General features: G+C 47.6%; 6 protein-coding genes across 6 annotated transcripts; 4 read left to right on the top strand and 2 right to left on the bottom strand.

Annotated features, from left to right (window-relative positions):
• Positions 1-1522: 1522 nt before the first annotated feature.
• TRV_01757 (fermentation associated protein (Csf1), putative) lies at positions 1523-10848 on the top strand (the record flags this gene model as incomplete). Its single annotated transcript, XM_003024042.1, has 2 exons — positions 1523-1545; positions 1584-10848. The coding sequence occupies 2 exons, from the start codon at positions 1523-1525 to the stop codon at positions 10846-10848; spliced, it is 9288 nt and encodes a 3095-aa protein (XP_003024088.1).
• A 67-nt stretch (positions 10849-10915) lies between these two features.
• On the top strand, positions 10916-14858 carry TRV_01756 (uncharacterized protein; the record flags this gene model as incomplete). Its single annotated transcript, XM_003024041.1, has 7 exons — positions 10916-11014; positions 11152-11346; positions 11422-11805; positions 11962-12049; positions 12213-12868; positions 12930-14705; positions 14814-14858. 7 exons carry the CDS (start codon positions 10916-10918, stop codon positions 14856-14858), a joined length of 3243 nt encoding a protein of 1080 aa, XP_003024087.1.
• A 908-nt stretch (positions 14859-15766) lies between these two features.
• On the top strand, positions 15767-18378 carry TRV_01755 (uncharacterized protein; the record flags this gene model as incomplete). Its single annotated transcript, XM_003024040.1, has 5 exons — positions 15767-15831; positions 16025-16164; positions 16240-16917; positions 16982-17991; positions 18055-18378. The coding sequence occupies 5 exons, from the start codon at positions 15767-15769 to the stop codon at positions 18376-18378; spliced, it is 2217 nt and encodes a 738-aa protein (XP_003024086.1).
• Positions 18379-18800: 422 nt separating this feature from the next.
• On the top strand, positions 18801-19938 carry TRV_01754 (uncharacterized protein; the record flags this gene model as incomplete). The annotated part of the gene is made up of 5 exons (XM_003024039.1): positions 18801-18939; positions 19009-19183; positions 19238-19365; positions 19453-19627; positions 19695-19938. 5 exons carry the CDS (start codon positions 18801-18803, stop codon positions 19936-19938), a joined length of 861 nt encoding a protein of 286 aa, XP_003024085.1.
• Positions 19939-20196: 258 nt separating this feature from the next.
• On the bottom strand, positions 20197-21929 carry TRV_01753 (uncharacterized protein; the record flags this gene model as incomplete). The annotated part of the gene is made up of 4 exons (XM_003024038.1): positions 20197-21212; positions 21279-21362; positions 21535-21696; positions 21752-21929. The coding sequence occupies 4 exons, from the start codon at positions 21927-21929 to the stop codon at positions 20197-20199; spliced, it is 1440 nt and encodes a 479-aa protein (XP_003024084.1).
• A 1151-nt stretch (positions 21930-23080) lies between these two features.
• TRV_01752 (uncharacterized protein) lies at positions 23081-24220 on the bottom strand (the record flags this gene model as incomplete). Its single annotated transcript, XM_003024037.1, has 1 exon — positions 23081-24220. A coding segment is annotated over one exon (1140 nt), but the record flags the coding sequence as incomplete, so codon positions are not given.
• Positions 24221-24270: the final 50 nt, after the last annotated feature.

Genomic DNA, 24270 nt, shown 5'->3' with positions numbered 1-24270 from the left:
GTTGATCAGGAGCTGGAAAAAGGTGTAGATGGTAAATGCCTAGTGATAATCCTGAATCAGCCATATATTCCCACCGTGACATGGAGAGGCACCTCGCTTACTTCATAGATATCTCGAATAGGTGCAACCCACGCTGCTGCTTTCAACGAAACTATGCTTGTCCAAGATGATATCGCAAATATAGGTACCCTAACGGGGTGTCAGCAAGAGATTCAAGCTCCCGACTGGCCGGTCTTTTTCACTGACATCAAGAGTATTCTGACGACATATCGTTGGAGGAGAGGTTTCCGGTAGTTTTTACTATGGCTCTTTCAGTAACCGAATCAATAGCAGGCATGGGAGTATATTGGCAGAGCTCACGTCTGTAACCAGATGGACCTGATATATTTTGATACATGTCAGTTACTTGCGGCCTAAGTAGGCAGACAGGAAAGGGCAGAACGTACAGTAGCGAGATGAGAGAGGCCATCAGCGAGGCCACCCCGGCCACGATAATAGCTGCCTTAGCCAGGCTGGAGCCTGTGCCTCCAGTATTCGAGTTGAAGAGCATCATGCTGCCTCTTGCTGCTCTGCGACTGCGGTGGTGCCGGTCAAGATACCATCCTCGTTCACATCCGCGAGAGGTCGCCTTTGGCCATCTGAGACCAGCCAATGTCGAATAACACAACAAACCGGCCCTCGTGCAGTAAACCTGGGCCTTCTGCAGTTACTGCTCGGCACCCGTCTCTGTTGCTAGGATGTCAGGCCCGCGAAGGCAGCAAGATAAACAAGAGAAACGATGCTGCTCGTGGACAAGCAAAGCTTCATCCCTGGCAAGCTTCTAGATCGTTTGTTTGGCTAAAAAAAATAAAAATAAAAAATAAAAATTAGCTAAGGAAAAACGCGTGACGTCGCGGAGCCCCTTCTTCCTCGCTCAACTTTGTTATCGACCTGCACCGTGAGACTGCTGGCTGGGGAGCAAACATCGACGGCACCACACAGGCGTGATACACTCTTGGAATGGCTGTGAGGACAAGCTGATGGACTGAATATGCGATGGTGCTGCTTTGGAGCAAGCTGTCCCTGTCTTTCAACCTGTGTCGGCGATGCGACTGAGCCGTTCGAGATGCATATGACCAATGTCCTACTCACCGCTGCACCCGATTGCGGACGGCAAGCTGACCCCAGAGTCGCTTACGCCGGTCCCTCGATTCAACTGGTGCGTTGATCTCCTGCACGAGTGGCTGGCTTGTTGCTGATAATCGTGGATACAGGGTCTTCCTCATTGAGCTGATTGTTAGCGGAGTTCTGTACGTTTTGATGACCTCCACAAAAGAGGATGGATACCGGGATTTTCTGACCATGGACCGTTGATGTGATAGCACTCTCTTCTTCCTCTTTTATTTCAACCGGCTGTTTGCGACCCTCGTATCCTATGCCATTCGCGCCTATACCTGGCATTACTACCGGGTCTACATAGACATACATGCGCTCCAAATATCGTTGCTAGCAGGCCGAATATTTTTCAAAGGGATACGATATCATGGCGAAAATGAGACCATTCACGTCCAAACTGGCTATCTTACCTGGAGGTTCTGGTCTAGGCCAGAGCTGCCGGTGGATACATGCCATGTGAAGAGCAAGCCCAAGCCTCCGGAATGCGAGGCAGCAGGGGGCGCAAGCGGCGAGGACGAAAACGGAGGTAACCATGCAGCAAATGGAAAAGAGACACCCGCTAGAATCGAAATCACTCTCAATGGTCTAGAATGGTTTGTGTATAACCGAAGTCCTGCCTATGATTCGATTCTCGCTGGGTTTGGATTGGTGCCGCCTCCTGACGGGGCAAGCGCCTCGTCGGTAGCTGAAAATGGAGAGAATGTGCAACATGAGGACTCAAGTCCCAAGGAAGAGAATGTCGACGAGGTGGCCGCTTCAAGCCCTTCCGACCCCTTAACTCCCTCTTCTAGAAAAGAAATAAATTCACAAAAGCGGAGGACTTCATCAAGCACCAGAAACTCTTCTATACCTCAGCACAGGGAGAATTCCACTGGGCCTCGCATCTTTTCGTTTTTCCCAATATCCATGAATTGTTACAAGGGCGCATTGGCTTTGGGGAACGAGAACACAAAAACCATACTCACCTTGACGTTTGACAAGGCCGTCGGAAAAATAGATGCTGAAAGCTCTGGCCCTCTCGATATTTACAAACAAATATTTGAATATGACCTCTCCCACCCTGTCATACATATGAAACCTAATCCGGACTACAGACAATCACAATTGGCCGCAGTGCATGAAATGGAAACCCCAGAAGAAGAGGAGTCTAGAAACCGCGGATACGTGCACAGCTTACATAGACGGTATCGTGATCATAGGCACCGAGTGTGGGCCAGTGTTCGCGATTTGATCCCCTACTTTCAACGATCTGTAGAATCATTCCATCCCAGACATGATGAAAGAGACAGACCTGTTTCTAGAGCGGTCCATCAAGATGGCTGGCTGGGCCTAACACGCTATCTTGACGAGGAAGAGCAAGATGATTATGAAGGATGGAACTCAATAGAGTATGGTCGTTTCTCAACGCTACTAGACTCTCCTAGTATGTATTTTCGGTATTATTGGGACATTGGGGGCCCTGTGGCAATATCGAGTGCAAAACCCGATCCCCCGGATAGGCTGACTCCCCATAACATCAACGGTGCAGAGGCCCCTGAGTGGGGAATGGACCTAACCATACGTGGCGGTCTGCTTAACTACGGGCCATGGGCAGACCGTGAACGGATCAATCTCCAAAGTGTATTTGTGCCAAATTCATACCGGGATTCACACGTTACGCCTATATTAAAGCCTGGAGAAACAAGACAGAGCACAGCTTTCGTTTTGAATATCCTCATTGAAGAAACTACAATACTCCGCATACCCACAAGAGAGGCCTCGAAGGATTGGCAATGGAGAGGCCGGGCAGACCGTTCACGAGGTGCTTCTCGAATGAAGAAAAAGGACAAGGACCGCTCTCGAGGGAATGAAGCCGATAACCCAGGAACTCAAGGGCCAGATATTCGACCTTTTGGCTGGCTATCTCTCAGAGCAGGGCCCGGGTCAACTATCGTGTATTCAATGGCAATGTTTGCGAGTAGACATGGGTATTGCAACAAAGTTGACATTGACTTGCGCCAAACCAAAATGACCACCAGCGTGAATCATGGTATGTTGTGGCAAAGTGATCGTCAGCTTATCTCCTGTGATCTCTCAAATCCTCTTCGGTGGAATAGCCTGCACAACTGGTCCGTTGACGTAGAGAGTACCAATATGGAACTGTTCTTACTATGGGACCACCTAATATTACTTACCGACCTCATCTCGGACTGGACATTGGGACCTTTCCAGGAATATTATACCTTCGTTCCGATCAAATATCAGCTTTCCTTTGCCTTTCTTGATTTCAAACTCATGGTAAACGTGAATGATTTGAATATTATAAACAATCCCTCCGACTTTGATGATAATTCGTTCTTGATCATCGAAGGAGAAATATTAACTGCTCGCGTGGAGATCCCAGTTATTCATCACAGAGCTAGCCGTAATATCGCTACATTCGATATTCAAGGCTCAAATGGCGATTTAAAACTCTCTACGCCCCTATGGAATACCCAGCGTACGTTTTTGGACGATCGACCTGTCGGCGGGTTGGACACCCTAAAAATTGATGGAAGTTATACATGGCACAGTATAACTTCACCAAAGGTGACAGATGTTGCAATTATTAACTTATCTGGTACTGCACCATATCTGTACCTTTACGGATTTATCCTGAAGCAATTCCTTGATGTCAATGAAAACTACTTTGGTAGAACGATTCATTTCAAGACATTCGATGAACATAGAGCTGCAGCCAATTCGACAGCGACCCAGGGTATTTATGGCTCCAACCCTGCGCCACATACCAATGGGCTTGATGTTATTCTTCACATTGCAGCCGAGGATATCAAAGTTCTCCTTCCCACTGGTCTATACGACCGACATGAGAGCCTTGCATTAAAAGCAACAAGTCTAGACTTGGATGTAAGATTCACAAACTATTACATGGATTTCCACTGCTCGCTATCTCCCCTAGAAGTTTCTGTTCTGTCGGAGAAGCCAGGCGCCTCAGTTGTCCGGTCTGGACCCCAGCTCTATATAAATGGGCTTGGTATTTTTGGTCATAGACTTTTTGGACTACCGCCAACTGAGCCTACATATGCCTGCAACTGGGATTTTCAAGTGGGATCTATCGTGGGAGAATGTTCTCCTTCATTCATAAAATCTGCTAAATCGGCGTTTGAATCTCTAGCTTTCTCATTCGACGATGATGAGAATGCCTTGCCTCCCATACAAACCGGTGTTTATGATGTTACTTTCCTGCGCGCAAATGTGAAATCTATCAAAGTGTGGATCTTAGCAGAAAAGTCTGCATTTCTTTTCAGTACCGGGACAATTGATGTGGAGTTTAATGACAGATGTGGCTTGAAAATGTCATTATTCGTCGATGTTACTGTTCCCGACATTGTTCTCGCAGTTGTCGATCGGACGTCAGTGACCCCGGGAAGTGCATCTCAATCACCAGCTAAAACTTATGCCTGCTTCCGTACTGCGGTTAAGCTTAGCACATTGGGGAAAAGAGAAGACTTCGATTATTATCGCTCTCTGCAACAAAATCATATCAGGAGGCATGACTCGAGGACCCACCGTACTCCATGGCTTGTGTTTAACGAACTTGAATTGGCCCCTGGAGAGAATTTACATCCCTCTTTTATTCCTCCCACAATGCCTGTTCCGTCGATGCCCGAACCTATTCAATCTCCAGCAGACTCTAAAGCTAGCCAGGCACCACATCACTCCCCTCTGAACGACGTTCCTGATGCGACAACTATTCCACTAACTTCTAGTTTAAATCCTACCCCTGACCAATATGTTTCCCAAGGCCGCCGTGCTGGACATTGCTCTACAACATGGGCAATGCCAAAATTTTCATTTTACCATGTCCAACTTGATGAGACAAATGTTCCTCCAATACCATCCAATTCTGAAGTTTTTATCGGGCGGAATCAGGCGCTGAATGCTGGTTTTGGACGTTCTTATGCTGACGAGTTTTTGGCTGGCGCTCAAGCATGCATCAATTGCAGCATGGCACCAGGTTTGTCTGGATTCGCCTCCATAGAAGCAGTACGCGCCGTGGCCTGCTTGCTAGACTCACTGCAGCCCCGAAAGCCCCTGGAGATCCTGGATGCATTTCAAGCGAAGGTGACCAGTGCTGCACTTGCAGCGCAAAAGTCTGCTATTAAGAGAATAAAAAAGATATTTTCTTTAAATATTGAGCTTCCTTCGTGCCGTGTACGATTTTTCAACACCCTGTTAAAGTCTGGCCGGCCCACCGGCCCTTTCAGGGACCAGTTCCACCTCGATATATCGTATATTCGGGCTCTAATTCGCGAAAAGGTTTCCTCTTTAGATGCTGCAGACTTTGCGAAGCCCAAGACTTCTCTCACGGCTCACATAGCAATGCGCTCACTGATGGCTACGGTTAGGGAAGAGAACGTGGAGACCCATTCAGATGTCAAATTATGCGTCTGCAAAGTATTCGACACAACTTTCTGGTTTTTCGGGAGCAAAGATATAAGGTCTCGTCTCCAAGTTCAGAATATCAACCTGATGTCATCAAATGAATCGGTTACGAGGATTGAGCCTGTGTTGAACCGAACAATGAAATTGGTGGAATCTCTATCAGCCACTTTCCAACGGATTTTTGAGGCCCATGAAGACCGACTTCTTTATCTTATCCATTACCTCACAAAGGCCGGCGTAGACATGCCAGAGCCGCACTTTATGACACTTTTATCCGACGCCTTGAGGGCCACAAAGCCACATCTAAGACTCGAAGACGCTTGGAAGATAATATCAAGGATTCGAAATATATACAAATCAATTACGCCCGAGCAACGGGGCCAACTTGAGAAAGAATGCCAAAAGTCTGATGTTTCCTACCCGGAGGATGCTAAAGATGCCATATTGTCGGTGTTTGAAACTTGGCGTGCCTGGGAATTAGCCCCTATCGAAAAAAATCTCATTATCAAGGCTCTTTGGGGTGAAGTCGCCACAACTGACGAAACAGCCGGCCCCTTGAAAGCGATTGATGCTGCTATATATCTTGGGTCAGTTCATCTTTCAATGGATCAAACCCCGCGGCATAATGGCTTCCGTGTGGAGAATATGTCCACTACAATCCGCTTTGGAGCTAAAAGTCAAGATGCGTGGTCTTCAGCAAAGGATGGACTGCTAGTTATACAGAATCACTGTTCTAATGCATATTTGCAACTGAACTGGGAATTATGCCAGCTCATTGAAAAGATCCTGGAGAGCAATGATAACCTCGGCTCCAAGGCAACGACTCTTCAAAGAAAGGAAACGAGCAAATCAAGATACGAGGTTAAACCTGAACATGAAATCCAATATGAAACTCATGTTCTTCTTATCGCAGACAAAGGTTCTGTCTGGATAGATGGAATCAACCTGGAGATTGAATTGGTAGGACGTGGGATGAAAGCATCCGCTATTCACTTGCCAAGTACAACACTGGGTAAAGAAACAATAAGCGCTATGTTAGCTTCTAAATTGTCCTCTGCTCGGGTTATCAGTCACTCGAGCCCTCTGATGGAATGGGAATTTCACAACCCAAACATATTCGTATCTCGTCAGTCGCAAAAACGCAACGCGCTATTGGAGCATGACTGGAAATGTGCTGCAACCTGTCGCCAGCTGAGATATGAATTGACTGAAAACCCCCTTGAGCTTATCCATGTGGCTGACCGCGTGGTTGAAGACGAAGTCAGGCAAATTCTCAAAATGGTTTCTTCCTTGTCAGACGTTAAATCAGAAGAAGGCCCTACTTCAGCATCATCTGGGGAGGAAATCCATTATTTTCATGTTGCGACATTCCTTGATGATTACCAAATCCGCATTTCCCTTCTTCCATCAGTTGCCTACACCATTGAAGGAGATGTAGCACGGTTATCTGTCACACCTCTTGGTCGTATGAAATTTGAGGTGGATTATGACATCAAGAATAGTATTCACAAAATCTATTCCAACAAAGATGGAAGCCTACGCACTTTATGTTCAACAGCAATACCACCAATCAATGGGAGGGTGCGATTGGATATGACCACTAACCCGATTATCGTAGATGCAGACACCACCGTTGAGGTTCTGTATCTAGACGTGAGTGCTGTGCAAAACCTCCTCGGTGCCCTTAATGGGCCCGAGATATCGCATTTCATTGATGACTTAAGCCATGATGGAAAGGCCTTGAAATCACACTTCGAGCAGGTATTAATGAACGGCAGAGCTACTCAACCAAAAGAGAAGGCCAAAAAGAAAGGACCCGTATATCAAGTACGGCTCACGTTAGCTGGAATCAATACTCATGCCTCTTCCCCTGGTTTACGAACCAGAGATCACACTGCAGATATGAACATTGAATTTAAGTCTGTTCAGGTGCATGTCGAAAATTCTCCCATTCAGGGAGTTCGCAACGCACGACCAGAATTCAATATTATCGTGGCCCAAATTAGCGTCAATGTTCAGAGGACAAGCATGCATGATAGCTTTTCCTATGGAAAAGTTGCCTTTGGTGCTCAATTTTCCGGATCTTTCAAGGATTTGCCAGATGGAAAAACCATGCAATTATTTCACCTGAAAAGCTCTGGACTTGAGATTGATATGTCTGCCGAAACGGCTTCGCTTGTACTTGACATCGTCGCTCATTTACAGGAAGGTATAAAGACAATTGACCTGTCTCAAGATATCGCACGCCTGAGAAAAAGCCGCAGGCTCTCATTCCTTAGAAGAAAACATAGAAAGATAACCCATACTGCCACTTCTCCCGCAGAACCTAGTGCCGGCGGCGATAACAGTCAAGGGACTCCCGATTTTCTGAATGCGACATACTCTGTTGAGCTTTCCAACATTCAAATTAGCTGGCTGGTTTTAGAAAATACTTCCCCTGGCAAAAACCGGAATCCCTCCATTCGTCATGACACCGGTGCGGAAGATCTCGTTTTCTCCATCCGTAAGGTTGAGCTTACGACGAAGGAGATCAATGCCGCCAGGCTGCGTATCCAGCAAATGCAGCTACAGATGGTACCAGTAACCTACGACAAAAAGAAACGTTCCCAAAACTCCGCCTTACTTCCAGAGGCAGTGTTCAATGTTTCATTTGTGTCTGTCAAGTCTAAGTGGAAGTTGGCATTGAACGCTGCTGGAAAAGCTCTTGATTTGCAGGCTACATCCGACTTTATCATTCCGGCTAGTCATCTGCAAAAGTCAATGGCATCTGCCGTTGAAAGAGTCCGTGAAGCTAAGTCATTATGGACAACAGAATTCCGTGAGAATCCTAAAGTTGGGAAAGAATCTCTCGGATTTAAGCAATTGGACTCTGTTTTCATCGATGCTAATTTTGATGGAGCAATTGTCACACTGCAAGAAAGGCGTGATGCTGGTGATAGTACTCCACGTCCCCCAAGCAATAGAAGCAGCATTGGTTCGACTGATTTCAGATACGGACAAGCCTGGACTGGAGACGCTGTGTCCAAAGCAACGCTCCGAGCCCCTGGTGTGGCTTTGAAAATCCGGTTCGAGGGCTCAGAAGCAGATACTCCAATCCTTGAAGCAGAGATGAAGGTTGAAGCCTCTTCTAACGTACTTCATCCAAGTGTGATGCCTCTACTTACACGGATTTCATCAAGTATACGAGATGTCGTTGGCAGAGAAGAAAAGAGGGATAGTCAAGTTACAAAAGCTGGTGCCGAAGAGCCATCTGCAGGAAAAGATGAAACAGACAAACCAGCTGTTGGAGGTGAAGAAACCGAAAAACCTCCTCAGGATAAGTCCATGGATCCAACCACAATCCTTGGTAGCTGCAAGTTGAGCATTGGGCTCTGGATCCGCAAACAAGAATTCACATTGAGTTGCCAGCCCATTGCACGAGTGGAAGCTTCAGCTGGCTTTGAAGATGTGAATATTACGGTCAACACGGTGCAGTCTGAGGAACAACGCCGTTTTTTTGCTGTGCTCATAGCCTTCAACAAGTTACGGGCATCAGTGAAACACGTCTACTCCAATGACCCTACGGCGAGCTTTAACGTGGATTCTATAGTTGTATCAATGATGAACAGCAAACACGTCAGTTCTAGCAGCGGTATTTCCGCCATTCTCAAGGTCAGCCCAACGAGACTATTCATGAATTCAAGACAGGCCCAGGACTTCCTTCTGTTCCGAGAAATTTGGAAGCCTCCCAGTGACCACTTCAAACGACCAGTACAAACCCAGGAACCATCTCCGGAAGTCCAGGCATATATGGTTCAGCGGTATCAGCAAATGGCAGCTACTGGGGCATTCCCATGGAACTCAACATTGGCAATAGACTCGCTGGACATACAACTCGACCTGGGCCAAACAATAGGCAAGGCAGAGTTTTCAATAAAGAACCTCTGGTTATCGTCAAAGAAGACTTCAGATTGGGAGCAAAACCTGTGCATTGGCTTTGAAGCCGTCTCGATCAAAAACGAAGGGCGACTGACCGGGTTTGTAGAGCTCTCGAAGTTCAGGGTACGCACATCTATTGAATGGCCTGGTGGTGTGATCTCAGCTGGCCACACTCCTCTCATCCAGGCGGCAGTTGGAATTGGCAAGCTACAGGCAGATGTCTCTTTTGAATACCTACCAGTTATCGTCGCCGACGTGACCTCATTCGAATTTTTCATGTATAATGTCCGAGAGGATGAAGGAAAGAGTAACGACCGTCTCGTTAGCATGCTTGAAGGAGACAAACTGCATGTTTTCTGTACTACTATTACGGCTTCGCAGGCACTAGGTCTATATCAGACATTCCAACGCTTGATAGGGGAAAAGCGCAAAGCGTTCCAAGAATCCCTAAAAGAGGTTGAAGATGCCTTGCACAGGACAAAGCTCTCGCTCGGGGTAGCTCCTCAAAAGCCAGTGACGAGACCGACGATCAAGGATGATAAAGATGCTATGAACCTACCAATTTCCCTCCAAACAACCGTCGTGGTCAAGCTGCATACTGTCACAGTCGGAGCATTCCCAAATACATTCCGTGACGCGCAGATTTTCCAAATAGAAGCACTTGGCGCTGAAGCACGCTTTTCAGTTGGGATTCAAGGCGGCAAGATACACACCGGCCTCGGCCTGACGCTGGGGGAGCTCCGAGTTGCTCTGTCTAGCGTTGGTGGCGGCTCAGTGCCAGCAGATGCAAATGACTTGACGGTGGACCAGATCGTGAGCCGTGCCACCAGTGCTCGAGGAGGAATCATCTTGAAGGTTCCCCGGGTGCTCTCCTTGATGGAAACTTGGCAACAAGCTACATCCAACCACATCGAGTATCGTTTCAGGAGCTCGTTCGAGGGCAAAGTCGATGTTGGCTGGAACTATTCTCGCATCGCCTTCATCAGAGGCATGTGGAGCACCCATTCCCGCGCTCTAGCAGCCCGGCTAGGCAAGCCACTCCCCCAAGCGGCCGTCCAGATTACAGGCGGACCGAAGGGCGAGGGCGAAGAGGGCGAATACAATGGGCAAGAGAAGATTACGGCTGTGGTAAATGTCCCTCAGTCACGGTATACATATACTGCGATCTCACCACCAACAATCGAGACACCGCAGCTTCGAGATATGGGAGAGGCCACGCCACCGCTGGAATGGATTGGACTGCAGCGTGATCGACTACCTAATCTTATGCATCAAATCATCATCGTCACGTTGATGGAGGTTGCAAAGGACGTGGAGGACGCATATTCGAATATTCTTGGTTCATCATGATGGCCTCCTCTGCTACCCATGGATATTGGGTGTTTCCGACGGGGACACCATTGGCTGCACTACCTGCATGCAGCAACTTGCAGCAACTTTCTTTTCTTTTGCTAGTGCTTTTCTTAACCTGCTTAAACCCCTTAACTCCGGCGTTCTCTGTATGGCGTGGCTATTGGTGTGGGAAAAAAAAAACAAAATTCAACCTGCTTGTGTAGAATAGATAGGTATAGATAGTTTTCGAGCCGGACGGCCTTTACGGTCTCCGATTAATAATGCTATTGTGTAATTGTAATTGTCCATGGAAACAGCCAGCATCCCCTTGTCTCTTCCGTCGGCCAGCCCAGTGCCTCAGCCATCAGTCCTCAGAGCACGCCGGCCGGAGCCATCACAGCCATCACAGCCATCACAGCCATCGCCAGCATCGCCGTCGTTGCTGCACCAGCAGTACCAGCAGTCATGCCATCTCATCTCGCCAAAAGAAGCGCCGCAGCCTGGTGGTCCGACCAGGCATGCTGACTAAGTACCGCGCAGGTACCTTTGCGCGCTGCGGCTGGCGCCAAGTGACTTCCGAGGTACTTCCAGGAGCGGCCTAGTGCGGGGCACCTGCTTACCTCAGCAGCGTCTCTTCCCCTTCTGGGTTACCGCCCTCGCCCGCTGGCAGAAACCGCACAAGCCCCGCCATTCTCTTTTCCGCGCGCGAGACGGAAAAAAATTCTCTTCTTCTTCTTCTTCCTCCTCCTCCTCCTCCTCTCTTCTTCACCAACTCCCGCCCTGGTGTCTTCGCTCATCACCACCACCCGTCGACTCTCACCTGTTCTGCGAGTCTCTTACCCCTCTACGTTGCTTGATCAGGTCGAGTTATTCTCGATCCTGATAAATATCAAGCCACAAAGCCACCCGCCGCTGACAGAAAAGACACCCCGCCTCGAAGGCATTTCTCTCCAAAACAACCGCCAAGATGGTCAAGTAAGTTATATCTAGACCTTCCCGTGGCCTGTGAGAGACGAGATTGTCTCGATAGAAGCATCGTCTTCTGTTCTTGTTGCCCTGTTATTTCTATTGGTTTTTTTTCTTTTTTTTGTATTTTTTTTTTTTTTTTTGTTCGATGTTTTGTGTAAAAAGGACACATTACTAATGCGATTTGGCATGGAACAGCTTCACCATCGAGGAGGTATGCAGCTCATCCCTGAAGACAGGAAGGAAGTAGAGGGTATCTCGAGACATGCCAGACTAACTTAACGCGCGTGTAGATCCGTCAATTGATGGACCGTCCTGCTAACATCCGTAACATGTGTGTTATTGCTCACGGTATGGATCCCGCCCTGCTGTGTTTGTGCTTTTTTGAACTTCAACTAACTCCTACACCACTGCAGTCGATCACGGAAAGTCTACTCTTACCGATTCTTTGGTCCAGCGTGCTGGTATCATTTCGGCCGCCAAAGCTGGAGAAGCTCGTTTCACAGATACCCGTCAGGACGAGCAAGACAGATGTATTACCATCAAGTCCACTGCCATCTCTCTTTACGCCAAGCTCGTTGATGAGGATGACCTTAAGGATATCCCCCAGAAGGTCGAGGGTAACGAGTTCTTGATTAACTTGATTGACTCTCCCGGTCACGTCGATTTCTCCTCCGAAGTCACTGCTGCCCTCCGTGTCACTGACGGTGCCCTCGTCGTCGTTGACTGTGTTTCTGGTGTCTGTGTCCAGACCGAGACCGTCTTGCGACAGGCTCTTTCCGAACGTATCAAGCCAGTCTGTATCATTAACAAGGTCGACCGTGCTCTTCTTGAGCTCCAGGTCTCCAAGGAAGATCTCTACCAATCTTTCTCCCGAACCGTCGAGTCCGTCAACGTCATCATCTCCACCTATCTTGACAAGGCCCTCGGTGATGTCCAGGTCTACCCAGAGAAGGGTACCGTTGCTTTCGGATCCGGTCTTCACGGATGGGCTTTCACTATCCGTCAGTTCGCTGTCAAATATGCCAAGAAATTCGGTGTTGACAGAAATAAGATGATGGACAGACTTTGGGTAAGCTCAATGCCATTTCTACCCAAATTGAGTGTATTCGTATATTAATATTGCTTCGTAGGGAGACAACTACTTCAACCCAAAGACCAAGAAGTGGACCAAGAACAGCGAATATGAGGGCAAGACACTCGAGCGTTCTTTCAACCAGTTCATTCTGGACCCCATCTTCAAGATCTTCAACGCCATCACTCACTCCAAGAAAGAGGAGATCGCCACCCTCGTTGAGAAGCTTGAGATTAAGCTTTCCTCTGAGGAGCGTGACCTTGAGGGCAAGCCATTGCTTAAGGTCATCATGAGAAAATTCCTGCCCGCTGCTGACGCTCTTCTTGAGATGATGGTCCTCAACCTCCCATCTCCCGTTACTGCCCAGAAGTACCGTGCCGAAACCTTGTACGAAGGTCCAACTGATGACGAGGCTTGCATTGGTGTCCGTGACTGCGACCCCAAGGGTCCTCTTATGCTTTACGTCTCTAAGATGGTGCCAACCTCCGATAAGGGACGTTTCTATGCTTTCGGTCGTGTCTTCTCTGGTACCGTCCGCTCCGGTCTTAAGGTCCGTATCCAGGGTCCTAACTACACTCCTGGAAAGAAGGATGATCTCTTCATCAAGGCTATCCAGCGTACCATTCTCATGATGGGTCGTTTCGTCGAGCCCATTGAGGATGTCCCAGCTGGTAACATTGTTGGTCTCGTTGGTGTCGACCAGTTCTTGCTCAAGTCTGGTACCCTCACCACCAGTGAAACCGCCCACAACTTGAAGGTCATGAAATTCTCCGTCTCTCCCGTCGTCCAGCGATCCGTCGAGGTCAAGAACGCCAACGATCTGCCCAAGCTTGTCGAAGGTCTCAAGCGTCTCTCCAAGTCTGACCCTTGTGTCTTGACCATGATTAACGAGTCTGGCGAGCACGTTGTTGCCGGTGCTGGTGAACTTCATTTGGAAATTTGCTTGAAGGATCTTGAGGAAGATCACGCTGGTGTTCCTCTCCGCATCTCTGACCCCGTCGTTGCCTACCGTGAGACCGTCGGCTCCGAGTCCAGCATGGTTGCCCTGTCCAAGTCTCAGAACAAGCACAACCGTCTCTACGTCACTGCTCAGCCATTGGGTGAGGAGGTTTCTCTCGCAATTGAGGCCGGAAAGATCTCTCCCCGTGACGATATCAAGACCCGTGCCCGTCTTCTCGCTGATGAATACGAGTGGGATGTCACTGATGCCCGTAAGATCTGGTGTTTCGGTCCAGACACCTCTGGTGCCAACGTCCTCGTTGACCAGACCAAGGCCGTCCAGTACCTCAACGAAATCAAGGATTCTTTCGTCTCTGGTTTCCAGTGGGCTACTCGTGAAGGTCCAGTTGCTGAAGAGCCAATGAGAGCTATTCGCTTCAACATCCAGGATGTCACCCTTCACCCCGATGCTATCCACCGTGGTGGCGGTCAGATCATTGGTACTGCCCGTCGTGTCTTGTTGGCTGCTACCCTCTTGGCTGACCCCGGTATCCTCGAACCCGTCTTCTTGGTCGAAATCCAAGTCCCAGAGCAGGCCATGGGTGGTATCTATGGTGTTCTCACTCGACGACGTGGTCACGTCTTCGCCGAAGAGCAGCGTCCCGGTACTCCTCTCTTCACCATCAAGGCTTACCTCCCTGTCAACGAGTCCTTCGGTTTCCCTGCCGATCTCCGCTCCGCCACCGGTGGTCAGGCTTTCCCCCAGTCCGTCTTCGACCATTGGCAGCTCCTCCCCGGTGGCTCTGCCCTCGACCCAACCACCAAGCCTGGTCAAATCGTCACCGAAATGCGAAAGCGCAAGGGTATCAAGGAGACCGTTCCAGACTACACCAACGTAAGTTATTGTTTCCATCCCCCGTGAATTAGCCATGAAAACAGTCACTAATCCACTGCCATAGTACTACGACAAATTGTAAACGCCTTTTCGCAAAGATATGTTTAGAGTGCTCTTGTGTATTTAAAACACAATGCCGAGAAGCCTATGTGACCTTTTTCAAAATACCACTTTAGCAATGATCCAAATTGGCCAGCATGTGCTCAAGAGCCTTTCATTCCCCGGCGGTATGCGTGAAACGAGAAAGAAAGGAACGGGTTTAAAAATAAAAGTTAAAAAGGACTGCCTCTCTCGCTCCACAACCTCTTCATACCCCCCGTTTGCGTCAGGCATTTCGATTAGTCTCCCATCACCCTTGAGATGACCAATATCCCAAAGTTGTGGCCGAGAGTTATGATTGATCCATGTGTCACTTTTCCTTTGTAATGTTAAATGTTTTGACCTTTTTTTTTTTTAAGTTGATGAACCCCTTTTGTGTATCTTAAATATTCATATCGCCCACACAGAGAATACATAGGAGTTGTCAGCGAACCTCGATCCCTGTAGACAATTTTCTCCTTGTAGACGTCAATTGTTTTAATGTCGTCGACTTTTACATGGCTTAGTCAAAACTTTAGATCACGTGGATAAACGCGCTAGATAGGACTTATTATGTAATCTATCAGAGCGCTCTTTTTTTTTGCGCGCGGCTGCTTTTTTGCATCGACAAGAAAATGTTGTATATATGAATGACAGGAAGCGAACTTGCAGCGGAACGACCAGACGACCGTCGATATCTTACACATTCCGCTCTAATCTGTCACTAATTTTGGAAGCACCAGGTTAACCCACCATTCAACTTTTCTTTCAGAGAAGATTAATATACGTTTGTAAGGCGAGAGCTTGAAGCCGGACTTTTGCACGAGATACCTTATTCCCCAGAATCAACCGACCAACTCATCCCCACCTCGTTACGTCGCACTTCGAACCTTTAAGCGCATAGCCGGACATTGAAGAGCGTATACGAGATACCATCAGACGCGAAAACAGATTTAATGCGCGTGCCTTAGAGGGGTGCAACGATGCAGTTCACTGAAGAGAAGGCCGCGGAGGTCAAATCTTGGGTTGTGAAGAAACTCGAAGATATGTATGTGTCACCGGGATGATATATCATAGTTTTGCATATTGGGGACTTCAAGTTCTGGGTTGTTCTCTGTGTAATAGCATTACTAGCGGCGGCTCTTGAAGAATTGCTTCTATTCACTCCTCGTTCCTTCTTTCTTTTTTATCCGTTTGAAATGAGGTCTCATTATATTATAAAGGTCGGAATTGCTAACCAGAGATTTGTATATCCTCAATAGCTCTGATGCAGATTCGGAAGTATTGGCCGACTATGTTCTTGCCTTGATTTCTACCGATGCTCCAGACGATGAGATAAGGAAAGCGTCAGTGGAGAATCTCGAAGATTTTTTGAAAGAGAGTAAGTGCCTTGTGTTCTCATTATATCCTCCTCGCTAGCTGTATAGTGGCGGCTAATGGGTTGGTTTGTTCCTAGACACCGTCCCCTTTGTCGATGAGATCTTTGAAAAGTTTCACCCCAAACCTGAGCAACGAGCCCTACCTGCCAACACCCAACAGCCCGAGATGTCTTCTCCCGTCCACAACCCTCCTTTCGTCCAACAACCCCCAAGTGCAGATATGATGGTGGAATTTGCGCAAGCTCAGCAAGGAGCCATGGGACAGCAGGGTTCAGCCCCGTTTGACAACAACGACCAACAGTTTAATACGCGAAAACGAACCTTTAATGATTCCCAGGGAGATGATCAGAGCCCTTACCAGAGAAATGCGGATAGACCGCATAAATCGGCTCGTGGTCGACGTGGCCGAGGAGGATGGGATAGCCGGCAATATCCAAGTCCGCATGGCCAAGGATATTCACCGAGCATGCCAGGTGGATTTCATGGTGGCCCTGGTACCCCACAGCCTGGTTTCCCGCCGTTCAATCCTAACGATCCCATAGCGCAAATGTTAAGCATGTCTGGAATTAACTTCCCTCAAATTCCAGGGATGCCACCAATGCCACCACTTCCGTCTCTTAATGGGCAACCCCAGCCTTCTGGTTCACCTCCTAATAAGATTTCCGAGAGATGCAAGAATTATGATAATATGGGATTCTGTGTTCTGGGGAGTACCTGTCCCTATCAACATGGACAGGCCCTATCAAAAGACGATGGTATGAGATAATGTTCATTGTACCTTTATACTGCGTTCAATTTTGGCTAACGTACTGACTATAGAGTACGATCCTACAAATTCCAATATCGTGTCCGGACATTCAGCAAATGGTGCCAATGGACATGGCTCTAGTGGGCGTGGAGATCGAGGCAGAGGACGAGGCCGTGGTCGTAACGACAGAGGAGGCCATGGCTCACAGCGCCGTAACCGGGCTGAATTTTCTCACGCCGGCCCTAACGATGACAGGAGAATCACAACGATTGTCGTTGAACAGATTCCAGAAGATAAATTCGACGAGGCTACTGTTCGGGAATTTTTTTCTGAATTTGGCGAGATTACAGAGGTTACCATGAAACCTTATAAACATCTGGCGCTTGTCAAATACGACTCCTACGATGCAGCGCATCGTGCATGGTCGAGCCCGAAGGTCATCTTTGACAACAGATTTGTAAAAGTCTACTGGTATAAACCCACAGAGTCGAGAGGCGACAGTAATGGCTTCAAGAAGACCTCCGCCGATGAACCATCATTCGACATGGAAGCATTTGAGAAACAGCAGGCAGAGGCTCAAAAAGCTCATGAAGAAAAGGTTAGGAAACGAAAAGAGACCGAAGAAGCAATTTTAGAGCACAAAAAGAAGACAGAAGAGCTGCTGAAACGCCACAAGGAGGAACAAGCCAAATTATTGCAGAAGCTAGAAGCCAAGGGCGCTGGCAAAGATACAGCTTCACCCGAATCAGGAAATTCAGCGAATGACAAAACTGCCTCACTTCGAGCCCAACTTGCATCTCTCGAGGCAGAAGCTAAGAGTATGGGTATAGATCCTAACGCTCAGCCAGAATCTCCATTTGGCCGTGGTCGTGGTCGAGGCTACGCCGGCTTCCGTGGAAGAGGTGGTTTCGCACCTCGAGGCCGCGGTTTCGACCCTTCGTTTCGTGCAGGATTCAGAGGCCGTGGAGCGTTCCGTGGCCGGGGAGGTGTGATTCGCCTAGATAACCGTCCTAAAAAGGTCGCAATCTCAGGTGTAGAATTTGATACCAACCGTGATGAGGCTCTGCGGCAATATCTTCTGGTAAGCACAGTACCTTTCACGAATTGTCGTTTGACCGAAATTTTCTAATCAATTAATGTACAGGGAATCGGAGAATATGAGAGCATTGATCCCAGCCCAGATCGCCCAGGAGCTTTGGTAGTCTCCTTCAAGGACCGTTATGTAGCTGAAAAGCTGGTCCATGGCCCCTCTGATATCCCATCCGTTGGTAAAGTTGAGTTTGCTTGGGTTGCCAATGCTCCGGCATCCTCAGCGCAGCCGCCTGGTGCCGCTGCATCCGCCCCGAAAACGAGTGAGGATGTCTCTATGACGGACAGCAATGCTACGGCTGCGCCTGTACCGGAAAAGGAGCCAGCTCATGAAGTTGACTATGACGTGGCCGAAATGGACGATTCTTGGGCTGATTGAATGGGACTCTAACGAAGTAATGGGCTTGAAATTTGGATTCTAGCAATTGTATTTCTACAAATAATCTTATCCCCTTCGCCCGGCCTCCTATGTGTTTTAATTATAAAGGTTGCCGGCCGGTTTCTTTTACTTCAGTTGTCATCGTGGAGCCTTTCAACACGCAGCGTACCTAGACTCTATCACCCTTGATCAAATGTATACGAGATGAACAAGCCAATGCCCCGCAGCCAGCCACCATGATGATAATATATATGAGCACAGCATCCTTCATCATGGAGAAACAAGTCTCACCAAATGTTTTCGCTATATGAAACAGTTTCCCCTTGATTCATTTGCACGAACAAACCCTTAGTTAAATCTCTTTGAACTGACAAACGACGCAGAGGAAACAAATTCCCTCTCTGACTGATTGACTTGTTAAAATGACCACCGGCGCTCGTCTTCAGGACAAGATAGCCATAATCACTGGCTCTTCCGACGGAATCGGTCGTGCAATCGCTCTTCGATACGCTGCCGAGGGAGCATACGTAGTATGTGCTGACTTGACGCCGGAATCAAGAGGTAGCCTTTGTTGATTCAATATACTTGCTGCTACCTATTTATATTAATACAGCCTTTAATTCACTACAGCCAAAACGAAGGACGGAGAAGAGTTGAAACCAACTCACGAAGTTCTCGACGGGAAGTATCCAGCTGCGTCTGGAATCTCACGCAGATCGATATTTATTAAGACAGATGTTTCTATTGATGCCGACGTGAAGGCACTGGTGAGTGCCTGTGTGAAGGAATATGGAAGGCTAGATATGTATGTTTCTTTACTCCCTTTAATTTCTCCTATTAGAATCTAACATGCATACAGTATGGTGAATAACGCTGGTATCGGGCCTAACTATAACCATGATCCAGCTCTAAGATTGCATGAAACTCCCGAGTACTCCTGGGATAGGATTATGGGGGTGAATGGAAAAGGTGTCTGGTTAGGGTGTAGTGAGTAGTTTCGACTATTTCCTCTCTGTGGCCCAATGGTCTTCATATGCTGATACGCATTAATTATCCCGCGTGAAGAATATGCAGCTGCTCAAATGCTTGCTCAGGAGCCGCCCTCCACGGGCGATAGGGGCTGGATTGTCAACACTGCATCAGTAATGGGCCTAGTTGGAATACAGTGTGGTAGTGCATACTCTGCTTCCAAAGGAGCTGTCGTCAACCTCACTAGAGCAGTAGCCCTGGAATATGGTGCTGATAGAATGTGAGAAGGCTAACCCCCCCAATTAACGTAGCTATTAATTGTCTGGCTAACTCAGGTAAATATACAGCCATGTGAATGCTATAGCGCCTGGTTTTGTGCAGACTCCATTGCTGGTAGACCTGACTCCCCACGATAGCGAAGATCCGAACGTACAAGGCATACGTGCTTCTTTTGCAAGCAAGCAGCCATTTGAATACCGGCTTGCTAGAGTGGAGGAGGTAGCCAGTGTTGCAGTGTTTCTTGCATCAGCAGAAGCCAGCTTTGTCACTGGCCATACCCTTCCTGTGGACGGAGGCTACCTAGCTCAGTAGAAGATAGAAAATTGGCTTTCTTGGACATGGGGTCCTTCCGGGAACTCTTAAATAGAAGCTGATTCAAAGTGACATATGATTTTTAGCCAACTGCTCCTTTCGCTCGTAGGATATATACATGTGTAACCTGCATGATAATCCCCTGTCGTCCCAAAAACATCATTTATATAACATTAGATGTTACCAATGAATGCATAACCATGGCCCGCTTTGGACATTGAGAAGAAGAGACTATGTTCAATATACGTACTAGAAAGATCATGTTAATATCATCTTAATTAGAGTAAGCACAGACGAGATGGAAGAGGCATAACTCACGCGAAATGATAGGTTCTCTCGGTCAGTGATATCAAGGAAATCAGCAGCGGGTTGCACTTGCCCTTCTTCAAACTTCCTATCTCTTCTCTTGTTCTCATATTTGTAATAGAACCTCAAGACGAAGATTGAAACTATTGTGATTGACATGGTTACCACGATAGTGAGTTTTGCTGGCACATACTCGGGGGCATCCTCGTCCTTGAAGGTGAGAGGGCCTAGTATGTTTCCCAGACAGAACGCCATCAAGATGATAGCGTTCATCGTCACTTTCTTTGTATGGCCCGCGTAGTTGGCAGTAATAATGGAATATGTAAGTGGGAGAAATGCGTTATTACAATGTGTTAGGTAGTTTCCAGCGAGTTTTGCCGCTGGATGGGTATTATCCAAGAACGCGAGCATGCAAGCGCCCAGCAAGCTGGGGATTAAGACGGCAACCATGAAAAGTGTGCGCTTGCCGAACCTAGCAGCGAGTAACGTGGCAGCAACAATCGCAATCATGTTAACAACTCCGCTAGGAATAGAAAGGAGCTGAGTTTGCTTTGGGGTATATCCGATGGCCTTGATAATGAGAGATTGAAATTGAGAAATGGCGGCATTAGGGACGAGACCTGCTGTGGTAATGAGAGTTAAAAGGTAGGTTTGAGGATCCTCAAAAACCTCTTTAAACTGCTTGATTTTGAAATGTTTGTTCTCAACACCGGTTTGGTTTTCTCGAAGCCGCTCAATGGCATATACTTTCTCCGCCTCAGTCAATCGGGATGTCATGGGATTATCTGGAAGGAATAGGACGACGAGGATGCCGGTAAATATAGTTATGAGGCCGAAGATAAGGAACATGACCTGCCATGGCTTGAATCTTTCACCGGTGTAAAATAAAAGGCCATAGGCACTGAGGGCTCCGATGATAGTTGCTGTTCCTGTTCCGGAATACCAGAATCCCATACGTGCTGGTTGCTCTATTTCTCAGTCAATAATTGCGATAGTCTGAGATTTCCCAATCGCGATATCAGTATATAACATACCTTTCTTCTTATACCACATTCCGGTAATTAAGATCAAGCTAGGTTCGTCATTAAACAGGGCATCAAGAAGTAATAGACAGGACTCTGTACCTTGGAGCAACTGAGGCTTCAAAGCAGCCCAAGAGAAGTCGGAGTACTAGAAGACCAGCAAAGTTTTTGGCTGCACAGTTGAGAGCGACCACAGTTCCCCATAAGATAACTATAGACAAAATTAGAACTGAATATCCGTATAGAGGAAACTCCGGGAAACACTAACGATTCGCCCCGAGGTACTTTGCTGTTGGAAGCCTCTGCATAAGATATCCAGTGGGAAGCTCGAAGAAAAGATAGGAAACGTAGAACGCTAGCCCAAGATAGGAAAATTGATTTGTATCTAAGTGGGCGTCTTCTAGAAGGCCCATGATGGATGCAAAATTGACTGTATAACCCGTTAGTAAATGATCGAAATACTTCCATTGTAATGGAAAACATACTGAGAACTTTGTCCACATATTGAAGGTTATAGCACGCCCACATCAGAGGAACGATCATCCAATCGATTTTCCGAAGTAGAGCCTTTTCATCAACTGAACTTAGGTCGATGTTATGCTCATGCAAAAAGTTATACGCGGCATCAGCATCCGCCGGGCGCGGATTGACCTTCTCATCCATTGTGGCTGCAGTTATATGGAGCAATGGACACGCTCAAGGCCCTCTTTTTAGAGGATGAGAGAAATCACAGATTTCCGAAATCCTGGTGAGAAGAAGGAAACGACATGCAGAATTGGAGACGCGCCACTGACTGAAATATATAATGCCGCCATACTTCAAAAGGGGTGAGGGGCAACTGTGAGACCCTAGGTATGTCCACTACTCCTCAAACGATCGTTGATGAGGCAAAGCAGGGAAGGACCGCCGGATAGCACGCCGATCGATATGGTAGCAGCGTACGGATTCCCTTTGTAGCTTCATGATACAGGGTATATCTGACGCAATGCGACATCATTTCTGCAGCATTGATGGCTGACTGTCGTGTAATCCAGGGCTTCAACCCAGATGCTTTATGCAGCATGGATGGGGGTAGGAGCTGAGAAGCCGATGCACATATCCGGGTAGTGGATAGAGGTGTTAGGGGGAGGTGGGTTTGCCGTCTAGCCTAAAGACGCACGAGCAAGTTCTTAGCTCGAATAGCTGAGGATCTGCACTTTAGTGAAGATCTGTCACGCGGAGAGAGGATCCAAACATGGATGTTTCGTTCCAAAGATTGAAGGGTGGCTAAACAGATAGAGGATCCTCGGTGACTGAATGGCTACCGAACTCGGTTGGGCTAGACTCCGCGTATGATCCCGATAACTAAAACATATGAGTCAAGGTGAATCACCTTGTTGTTTTCTTATTCAATTGATCCGGTGAATGCTAGATAGTTTATGGGAATATGGGACATAACCAATGATTGATACGTGTTTTATGCGGCTAGGTGAACTCTTGGCAAAAATGCTTGTTCAGACATAGATGGGGCAACAGGCGGGTAAGGCGGACTCAGCTTCCGGATATCCAAGGCTACCATGCTGCGTCCGTGAGGGGGATTTATGCAAGCAAAAGATCAAGAAGCTTTGCTCATGACCAACAGAAAAACACATATAAAACGTACAGAAACAGTCACGAGCTACTCGAAATGCCAACGTCGTATCATTCGTTTCAATCATCAGGACGGGTCGTCATAAATGGTCTACCAAAAAAGTCTGTAGGTAGGGTGTGTGTTCAACACACAAGAAGTAGCTCCAAGGAAAAATGAGATGCGGAGAAAATTGGAGAAACTTTCGTTAGCCTCGCAGCTGAGCATTATTACCAGGTTGACATATAGCTGAGCTTGGGTGGCTGCATTGGTCATTGGTCCACTGGCTATTTTGCTGAGGTAGACTAAAATTATCCCTGGCTCCCGACATATGAGCAAACCAATCATAATCTGGTTCGTTGTCGCTGTCGCCCATTTCGTCCAGCAGACGGTCAATTTCATCACCAGCGTTTTGTTCTAGCCTAGGCCGGCTGCAGTTTGCATACGGAGCTTCTCCACCATGTTCTGCAAAGCTAACACGTTTGGAATGAAGCGGGTCCCGTTCTCTAGGTTCGTAACTAAAAGGCATACCAAGTGTTGGAGGTGCAGAAGAAGTTGGAGCTGATGTGTTTTCGGTCACCGGGGGGTATTGAAATGAATCCTTTGAATTGCTAGGCGGGTTGGTGTGTGGTCGAGAGTCATTGTAGTACCCCGAATTTTCTGGGCTTCCCATGAAAACGAGAGTTTCAACTGCATCCTGCTCCATGATTGTTTTTTCGGTAGGAGTACAGTGTCTTCCAAGGATAGCCGTTGTTGCAGATGATGGGGCTTTAAATGAGGGTTGATGGGGTTGCGGAGGGGTAGCGGGAATAGGACAAGACCCCTGGGTGCCTATCACAGAGGAGCTTGAGGACTGCTGTGAAAGAGATGGGACTTTGAACTTTTTAGGGCTTGTGATATTTTGGCTTATTCTCCGTTTTGTATGAGGTCCATTTCCCGGAATTATATCTGCTGGTGGAGCAAGGCGGGGGATTTGGTGGAAGCCATTCGAAGTTGACCGCTCATAGGACAACTTTGAAGGAATTGAACCCATCGATAAATTGTGCCGATGGTATGGTCTAGACGAGCTGTTCAGTGGCTTGCTTTGTGGCATATCAGGCCGCAGGTTGCTATGTCCAGTCGCGATTTTTAACACTTGAGCCGCAAGATCGCGCTCTCCAACAGAACCGCTGAACTTTGGGGGTTGATTTGACGGTGGATGACCATTAGGTTGTATGGACGCATTAATTCCTCTTGGCGAATGTGTCTGGCTAGATAAGCTGAACTGCTTGCTGTTTGGGTTGGATTTCCAATCCTTTTCCACTTTTGCTGCTGCCCAGGATAATTTTGAGCGGAGTTGAGCCGATATCTGTGAACCATGGTGTTAACTCAACGTCCAAATGATTAAAATGGGAAAAA

This window comes from Trichophyton verrucosum (genome assembly GCF_000151505.1).
Source record: "Trichophyton verrucosum HKI 0517 chromosome Unknown contig00134_1.f1.exp, whole genome shotgun sequence".
Taxonomy (NCBI): Eukaryota; Fungi; Ascomycota; class Eurotiomycetes; order Onygenales; family Arthrodermataceae; genus Trichophyton; species Trichophyton verrucosum.
Note: the sequence above shows the minus strand (reverse complement) of the source record. Positions and strands in the feature narration are given on the sequence as shown.